The following is a 7,949-nucleotide window of genomic DNA, read 5'->3' on the forward strand; positions in this document are numbered from 1 at the left end:
TGTGCTTAAGATAATTCTTAAACTCAACCCAACTAGGAGGCAACTTTTCAATTATGGCTGCAACTTGGAACGTTTCACTAAGTGTCATACCCTCGGCATGAATTTCATGAAGTATAACTTGTAGTTCTTGGACTTGGGTGATCACAGTTTTGGAGTCAACCATTTTAAAGTCTAAAACACGGGCCATAACAAATTTCTTTGTTCCCGCATCTTCGGTTTTATACTTCTTGTCTAAAGACTCCCATAGTTCTTTGGCAGTCTTTATCCCAAAATAGACGTTATACAATGGATCCGCCAAACCATTGAGCACGTAATTGCGACATAAAAATTCAGAATGTTTCCAAGCGTCCAAAGCACTCACACTTTGGGCATCATCTTGGGCAGTGGTATGGGGGCTGTTTTCTCCAAGAACTGTGCTAAGTTCAAGGTTGTCAAGTAGAAAAACATTTTCTGCTGCCACCTCTTAAAGTGGATACCCGTGAACTTTTCGGGTTTTTCAGCATGGTTAGCCATTGTGGTCACTCCCACAATGGCTGGGGCGGTCAAATGGACAGCAGGGGTAGCATTAGAAGTGTTTGGGGTTGGTCCTGTCATTCTTGCAACAGAAAACAGACCAAGTTAGTAACTTAGAAAAAAAATTCAGAAAATTCTGAAATTTGCCAGATAAATTTATCCCGTGCGAGATAGCTTTATCTCGTGCGAGATAACAAAACCAGCCCAAAAAATGAGCCTTTTCTGATTTCAGAATGCTAAACCAAGAACGAATCTGTCTAAGTCCATCCAATTCTTGATTCTGAGATCAAAACAGAAAAGAAAAAACTGTTTTTAAAACATATACTATTTTGAAACAAAACTGGTTTGGATCAAAATAGAATAGTTTCTGAAAATTTAAACAAAGTTTTCACGATAAGCTATCTCGTGCTAGATAGCCAAAAACAGCCCCAAAAGGAGCCTTTTCTGATTTCAGAATGTTAAACCAAGAACGAATTTGTCTAAGTCCAACTTTGAAGATCCAATTCTTGATTCTGAGACCAAAACAGAAAAGAAAAAAACGGTTTTTAAAACATATACTATTTTGAAACAAAACTGATTTGGATCAAAACATAATAGTTTCTGAAAATTTAAACAAAGTTTCACGAAATGGTTTTAAAAATATTGTTTTAAGATTGTAGGAACCGAATTCGTGAATTGAGTAAATAAACAGAAAATTAACAAACAGTTTTATTACTCATACAATACAATACAAGAATCTGAAATACAATACAGAATCAAAGAAATAAACCAAATACAATACGGAAAAAAAAATGTAAACGGTTTGGCTGAGGATCGTGTTGAACACGGGGCCCTTAAAACAATATTTCGAGTCTCCCAAGAGAACTCGTTGTTTCCCAGGGTACAACAGCCGGAGCAGTAGTACTGCCGGAGTTAACCGTAAACCCTGCTCTGCAAATATGAGGTATTCGTTTTCATCTTCAATTGAATTCCTATTATATTGCACCGGATTTGATGCATCAATTCAATTTACTCTTTCTTTCTGTTCTCTGTATTTTAATTTTGAAATGAATTTATAGGCGTTTATGCATTATTCTAAATGAAAGCTTTGATCGATTGATTCATTACGGTGTAATTTTACGGATTCTATAGGACTCGATTATCATGTTATCATCTTCAACTCATGCTAGTTAGTAAGATACGAATAGTCATTTTGATGTTTAGCAATAGTTAAGTGTGTTTAATTGATGAAATCAGATATCTTATGACTGTGAATCTGTAATCATTCAGGCATTGTTGCTTACGCTATCTCATTTCATCGTGTATTTTAGAGGTTTTGATAGATAAATTTTGTACAATGTGATGTAGTTTATGTAGAAGATCATTGTGAGCATTGTGTTGATTGATATAAGTTATATTTGATCCTGTGTTGGTAGTTTAAGTAGATTTATACAAGCATTTTGATGATTGTGAGTATTGTCTTTTAATTGATTGGATTAATTAATTGAAGTGCGATATAATTTTAATGCATTAGCATCTTGTTAATCTTGTTTTGTTTATGAAATTTTGCTAGTCAACATGCTACATTGAAGTGGGCTCAGAGGGCTGATGTGTTGTTCATCACCATCGATTTGCCTGATGCTAAAGACGTGAAGCTTAAGCTAGAACCCGAGGGTAAATTCTACTTCTCTGCTACTGCAGGGGCTGACAATTTACCTTATGAAATAGACATTGAGCTTCATGACAAAGTGAACGTGAATGTGAGCATGATTGATAACTATATTCAGAATTCAAGCCTGTTGTGTGTATATTGATTGTGTGATCTAATAAAACTGGATATTGTAGGAGAGCAAGGCGAGTGTCGGGTCGAGAACCATTTTGTACCTTATCAATAAAGAAGAAAGTAAATGGTGGAATAGGCTTTTGAAGCAAGAGGGAAAGACTCCAACTTTTGTGAAAGTTGATTGGGACAAATGGGTAGATGAAGATGAGCAGGATGAAAATGGTTAGTTATTTTTTGTGTAATTATTAACACCATGTAAATTAGGGTATAAACGAGCGATGATCAAGCTCTCTTGAGTTAACGAGTAGAACACCAACTCGGCTCGTACATGTTTTGATGATAACTAACTTTGCATTTCTTGTCCATTTTAATATGTCAATAATGTGGTTTTTGAGTATGCAGTTGGAGCTGATATGGACTTTGGTGACGTTGACTTTTCTGTAAGTACAACCTGTAAGTGATTTGTTACAACTTTGATGAAGCATTTAACATAATATTATATATGCTTTTGATGCAGAAACTTAATCTAGGAGGCGGTGGAGATTTTGACGCAAACGGGCTTGATGATGGTAAAAATTTCATGTTTCATATATATTTGTGATTACCAACTACTACTACTCATTTGACTAGATATTAAATATTAGTGGATTGGCTATGAAGTTGCAGGGAGTGATGAAGAAAGTGAGACAGAAGAAGATACTATAGAAGATGAAAGTATTGGTAAAAAGGAAGTCGCACCACCTGTTGAGGCAGGAGCTTGAACTATAAGATTTGGTTGAAAATGATGATTTAGTTCTGGCTGTGTTTAGTTTTGGGTTTATTAATATCATGAAAGTGTTTGGATTTCATTTGTTTTGTGTTTAATGTGGTGTTATTGCCAATCATTGTGAACTGATCTTCATTCCTTCATCTTGACTTGATTTTGATGTCATTATGATTCAACTTTTAACCTAAAATTTGACTATAAAAGCCCCCCGTTGACCCTTTTTTGTTTATAGTTAAGCTAGGCAAAGTAGAGAAGTCGAAACAGGTTCAAGACTTTAAGTTAATACCGATTCTGAGCAAAATGAGGTTGGATCTAAAATTGGTATTGGTCTAAATGAAGTTAGGTTAAACTTAATTTTCTTAATAAAGTGTATAGATATAGATTCATCCTTGGTTTAAAAAGGCGCGCCTCTGGCACGCTTGAGGCGTGAGGCGCTCGAGACATTATGGAAAACGCCTTAGTTTATGTGAGGCGAGAAATAACATGAAGCGCCCTGAAGTGACGCATCGACGGGTGAAGCGTTTGAGACGACGCTTCATGTGACGCAGTCTGAATTAAATTAAAATGTAACTATTTGGGCCCATTTGCTTAAAATAACGTCGTCCATCTGTAATACATTACCAGTCATATCATATATATTTATCATTCTATCTTCAACTCAAATCACTCTTTAATTTTCATATTTAAAGTATAGTTTATCCACTTCTCGATTATTACTCTCATCTTTTTTAATCATTTCAAGCTTATCATCTCCTAATTATTACACATCCTTTTATGACTCGAGGTATGTTTTCTTCATTATTCCTTTTTACTATACATTTATACTTTCTATTATTATTAAACGCTTGTGTAATACATTTTTTGTGTTTTGCAACTTTTAAGTATGTTTTATAATGTTTAAACGTTAAACAACGTGTATAAAGTATTCAAGTATTCATGTTTAGTTTTATAAATATGTTTTATCTTTATGATTGATTAACAAGTAGAATATGTTATGCATGATTAATTAATTATTAGTGCTTTTTGTACTGAGCGCCTCACGTACAATAAGCACTCGCCTCGCGCTTTGCGGTTTGGTTTTTTGGACCAAAACGTCTTGCCTCGCCTAACGCTTTTTTAAACAAGGATTAATCTACTATAGGCTTTTTATAGGGGCTAATGGTGGTACATGCCGGAAGCAAAAAAAACAAAAGCTATCACCTAACTTGTTCGAAGCTCTTTTTAAGTTTAACAAGTTTTAGTAATAGTTGTACATTTGACCTATTGTCTAAGTTGAGTAGAGTTAAATTGATTAATTGTCCAATTTGAGGCGACTCAAAGGGACCTATATACAGTTTAATTTGTTCGAATCAACCCTCTTTTTAAGAATATCTTACAAAAACAGATGATATCATAATATATGTATGTCACAAAAATCAAAACCAAGGTAAACATAAACTCTCATTTGGCATCCAAATTTATGTATTCAAACACAACATTAAAAGGAACTTAACTTCATGACAAATCAACTACGATTTTCTGGCCTCGGCCAGGGCCATGGGCAGCAACTCGGAGGAGGGACGCAAGGTGCATACCATCTCCTTTGTTTTCCCAAAGTACACCTGGAACAAATTGCCACGTCAGCATAAATAAACAAACTAATTGCCATGTCAGCATAAATAAACAAACTAATTGAGCATAAATAAACAAACTAATTGCCACCTCGGCATTGTAATGAACAAACCATACCTGATCAAGTTGATTCCTCAGCTTTCCTTCCAATTCTTCAATCATCTTTCCCATGTTGCATAGATGACCATCTTCAACAGACAAGTCTGCTTTCATCTGATAATTAACATGATACATTGCTCTTATCAACAGACAAGTATTTTGTTACAAAATTGCATGTTTCGACTTCAGATTTCAAAACTGCAATCTTAGTCCAAACATTTGTGAGAGGGTTGCACGTTTAGGCCCTACCGTTTTCTCTTATTTATTTGTTCAAAACATAATATTAAAACCCTAACTTGAAAACGCTCCAAACATGCTAGAGAGAGAGAGAGACTAAGAGAGAGATAGAAAAAGAGACAAATGATTATGGGTTTAACATGTGAGGGTAATTGTGTCTTTTCAAATTAAGAACCCTAATAAAATAACAAGAACAATGTTCTTCTGTTTAAAACTAACCAGGATTAACAGTGGGGACTAAACGTGCCACAAATGTTTTATGTTTAGACTAAGTTTGCAATTTTATAATTTTGAGGACCAAACTTGCAATATGAACAAACCAGGGATCATTTTTGCAGCTCTCTCATAATAATATGAATTACCTGTCTCCTTATTGATCCTGACAAATTAAAAGTGCCAGATGTGTCACCATTTGTAGTTAATGACAAAATTACAGTACTTGTTAAACAGTAATGAGCCATTCCTTGTGCTTCTGGCCCCACCTGAACAATTAACCAACAATTAAAAACTTACAATGTAGTAAAAACTAAAAAGTTGGAAAATATTGTTTTACAAAACAAATAATTAAATAAAGCATATAATAATACCTAAATAACATGTATAGCATCCCATCCACCTTCATGGAGATAACCTCTTTTACCATGTGCATATTTTGATCCATCTTTAAATATCAACAAAATTATCACAAATTAGTTCACGTTAATCATTCGAAAATAAAGTGCAACTGTTACATTTTGAAAAGTTAAGGAATTCAATTAGGGCTAAAAGCCAACCAAACGTTCAGCCGGAAGTTCATTTACGCTCGTCCATTTATAAACAAGCGAACATGAACAAGAATTCTGTCCGATTAATTATATGAACGAACATTAACAAAGGTTACGTACTTACGTGCATTCATTTATGTTCGTGAACGTTCGATAATGTGTTTGTTAATGTTCATTCATGTTCGTTTGTTTATGTTCATAGTTCATTCATTAAAGACTATTTATATTCTATATATTTTAGTTCATTTCTGTCCATGGACGTTCGGACTCGGTAATGTGTTCACTTATTAAAGACTATATTTATTTTTGTTTATTATCTAAACATCTAAACATTTATTTATTTTTTAATTTTTGTTAACTTACGCTTGTTCTCTAATGACTTTGAAGAGCCAATGTTGGTTATGAACATGATGCCTAAGCGTGTGTATATATAATATATATTTGTTTATTATCTAAACATTTTAACTTTTAATGTTTTTGAATTTTTAATTTACTCTCGTTCTATGATGTAAAGAGCTAATGTTGGCTACGAATATTATGTCTAAGCATTTTTAATTAAAATTTAATTAATCTTTTGGGTGGTTATGGTTAAGGTTTGAGATTAACCCTGTTGTTTTTTTATTTTTAAATCGATATATCTTCATTTCTGAACTAACGCGAACAAAATCATTTCCTTGAGGAGTGAACACAAAGAGCAAAGTTCGTTCCTTAGGTGTCCGTTTGTGTTTGTTTATCTTCGTATAGGAAGTTCACGAACAAACGAACTTAAAGCAGAAACTAAGCCAAGTACTAATGAAACCTTTTTTAATCAAGAAGCAGGCTGCAAAGCCTTCATTATCATCCTCTTCCCACAAATAAACTGATGAAATACCTCCTTCATAATACCTAACAGACAGTTAAATCAACAATGACAACAAGCCATTTACAAAATTAGTTAGCATTAAGTCAGAAACTGAATACAAATTAAGACGAGGTGAGTAAAGGACCTCACTGGTCATGGTATACTGTAAATATCTCATTTGCTTCAACTTCTAGCTTTCTTAATTCAGATGATGGATAAATCCCCTCTTCCAATGGCGGGTGGTATTTATTAGACCACGGTGATCTGCAATAAAATATAAAAAAGAATAAAGGACGGAAAAAAAATACATCGAGAAGTTAAATAATGTTCTAGATGCCATTGATGGTTATATAATTGGATCTTTAGGGTGAACCTTATCCTTAGATTTATATAACTAGATGTGGTATAATTGATATAAACAGAATCAGTATGGTTGGTTACCTGTAAGAGTCAGCATCTCTATTGTACTCACATAAGATGAATTCTTTTGCGTTATCCACATCACACAAGACCTGTTTAACAGTGTAAAGTACCTTGAGTTAAGTTGCAAAACAAAAGATAACAACAGGATTTATGAAAAATATCAACATTGATGCATATTTGTTCATGGCACAATGACAAAGCATCTTTGATAGGGGTGCAAACGAGCCATGTCGCTTGCAAAGTATTCGAGATTGGACCTGTTAAAAGCTCGAGACGAGCCGACCCCGAGCCTCAAATAACGCTCGTTCAGTTATCAAGCCCAAGCTCGAGTGTTGTGCATTCTTATATTTTACCTATTTTAGACTTCTACGTATTAACTTCACACAGCACAGCCGAGCTTTCACTTGTTGGAGGTACTACAAGAGCACGAGCTAAGCTTAGGCTTGCTTAAAGTTTTTCTCAAACGATATACAAATAATTAAAAACGTATATAATAAATAGATGATACCAATTTAATTCAACAACACCTGCACTGTGTTCCTTCACAAATGAAGCACATTCTATAATACCTCAAGGACAATTACTATAATCACATAAATAGAAATACAGTTGCAAGCAATAATGAGCAGTAAACCAGTATTCACCAAACACATTCAATTGAATAACAACAGCAAAAACCAATTGCGTCTGATAAAATATAATCATCCGTCAGACTAATTAATTAATTAACTCCTAGATCTAAACTAAAACACTCGGATTAGAAACCCTAGGAAGTCCGATTTAGATTCCAAAACAAACGAATTCCGATATACAAATCGTAAAACAGTAGTATGTATGCATGTATGTATGAAGATAATAATAATAATAATAATTAGGGTTTGAGGTGACCTGAAGAGGCTGATCGATTTGAGAGAGTAGATCGGAGGAGTGGTC

General features: G+C 34.0%; 3 protein-coding genes across 4 annotated transcripts; 1 reads left to right on the top strand and 2 right to left on the bottom strand.

Moving 5' to 3' along the window:
- The first annotated feature begins 529 nt into the window (after positions 1-529).
- LOC143575939 (co-chaperone protein p23-1-like) lies at positions 530-3,074 on the top strand. The gene is made up of 6 exons (XM_077060170.1): positions 530-617; positions 2,056-2,252; positions 2,338-2,497; positions 2,678-2,715; positions 2,793-2,844; positions 2,936-3,074. The coding sequence occupies exons 1-6, from the start codon at positions 530-532 to the stop codon at positions 3,034-3,036; spliced, it is 636 nt and encodes a 211-aa protein (XP_076916285.1). The 3' UTR covers positions 3,037-3,074.
- A 1,313-nt stretch (positions 3,075-4,387) lies between these two features.
- Positions 4,388-7,949, bottom strand: LOC143575947 (F-actin-capping protein subunit beta-like). 2 transcript variants are annotated; one of them, XM_077060176.1, is made up of 8 exons: positions 7,905-7,949; positions 7,035-7,105; positions 6,744-6,857; positions 6,552-6,637; positions 5,576-5,649; positions 5,351-5,470; positions 4,770-4,865; positions 4,388-4,642 (listed from the first exon to the last, which is right to left on the bottom strand). In XM_077060176.1, the coding sequence occupies exons 6-8, from the start codon at positions 5,447-5,449 to the stop codon at positions 4,550-4,552; spliced, it is 288 nt and encodes a 95-aa protein (XP_076916291.1). In that variant the 5' UTR covers positions 5,450-5,470; positions 5,576-5,649; positions 6,552-6,637; positions 6,744-6,857; positions 7,035-7,105; positions 7,905-7,949; the 3' UTR covers positions 4,388-4,549. The 2 variants fall into 2 exon arrangements, with proteins under 2 accessions (XP_076916291.1, XP_076916292.1); XM_077060177.1 differs by having other exon boundaries at positions 6,739-6,857.
- LOC143575940 (F-actin-capping protein subunit beta-like) lies at positions 5,576-7,245 on the bottom strand. Its single transcript, XM_077060171.1, has 5 exons — positions 7,207-7,245; positions 7,035-7,105; positions 6,744-6,857; positions 6,552-6,637; positions 5,576-5,649 (listed from the first exon to the last, which is right to left on the bottom strand). Exons 1-5 carry the CDS (start codon positions 7,243-7,245, stop codon positions 5,576-5,578), a joined length of 384 nt encoding a protein of 127 aa, XP_076916286.1.

This window comes from Bidens hawaiensis, unplaced genomic scaffold (assembly GCF_021521415.1).
Source record: "Bidens hawaiensis isolate Kalapana, Puna unplaced genomic scaffold, B.hawaiensis_p1.1 tig00027810_1, whole genome shotgun sequence".
Classification (NCBI taxonomy): Eukaryota; Viridiplantae; Streptophyta; class Magnoliopsida; order Asterales; family Asteraceae; genus Bidens; species Bidens hawaiensis.

What these genes read in the sequence shown, in the direction of transcription:
- LOC143575940 (XM_077060171.1), bottom strand. Translation starts at nt 7,245, where the DNA reads ATGGCTCGTTTGCACCCCTATCAAAGATGCTTTGTCATT. An exon ending in TTTACAGTATACCATGACCA is followed by an intron (nt 6,638 to 6,743) that starts GTGAGGTCCTTT and finishes ACTGTCTGTTAG; the next exon opens with GTATTATGAAGGAGGTATTT. An exon ending in CTGCTTCTTGATTAAAAAAG is followed by an intron (nt 5,650 to 6,551) that starts GTTTCATTAGTA and finishes TGATATTTAAAG; the next exon opens with ATGGATCAAAATATGCACAT.
- LOC143575939 (XM_077060170.1), top strand. Translation starts at nt 530, where the DNA reads ATGGCTGGGGCGGTCAAATGGACAGCAGGGGTAGCATTAGAAGTGTTT. An exon ending in TTGGTGACGTTGACTTTTCT is followed by an intron (nt 2,716 to 2,792) that starts GTAAGTACAACC and finishes CTTTTGATGCAG; the next exon opens with AAACTTAATCTAGGAGGCGG. An exon ending in CGCAAACGGGCTTGATGATG is followed by an intron (nt 2,845 to 2,935) that starts GTAAAAATTTCA and finishes TTGGCTATGAAG; the next exon opens with TTGCAGGGAGTGATGAAGAA.
- LOC143575947 (XM_077060176.1), bottom strand. Translation starts at nt 5,449, where the DNA reads ATGGCTCATTACTGTTTAACAAGTACTGTAATTTTGTCATTAACTACA. An exon ending in CAGGATCAATAAGGAGACAG is followed by an intron (nt 4,866 to 5,350) that starts GTAATTCATATT and finishes GTTAATTATCAG; the next exon opens with ATGAAAGCAGACTTGTCTGT. An exon ending in TGAGGAATCAACTTGATCAG is followed by an intron (nt 4,643 to 4,769) that starts GTATGGTTTGTT and finishes AATTTGTTCCAG; the next exon opens with GTGTACTTTGGGAAAACAAA.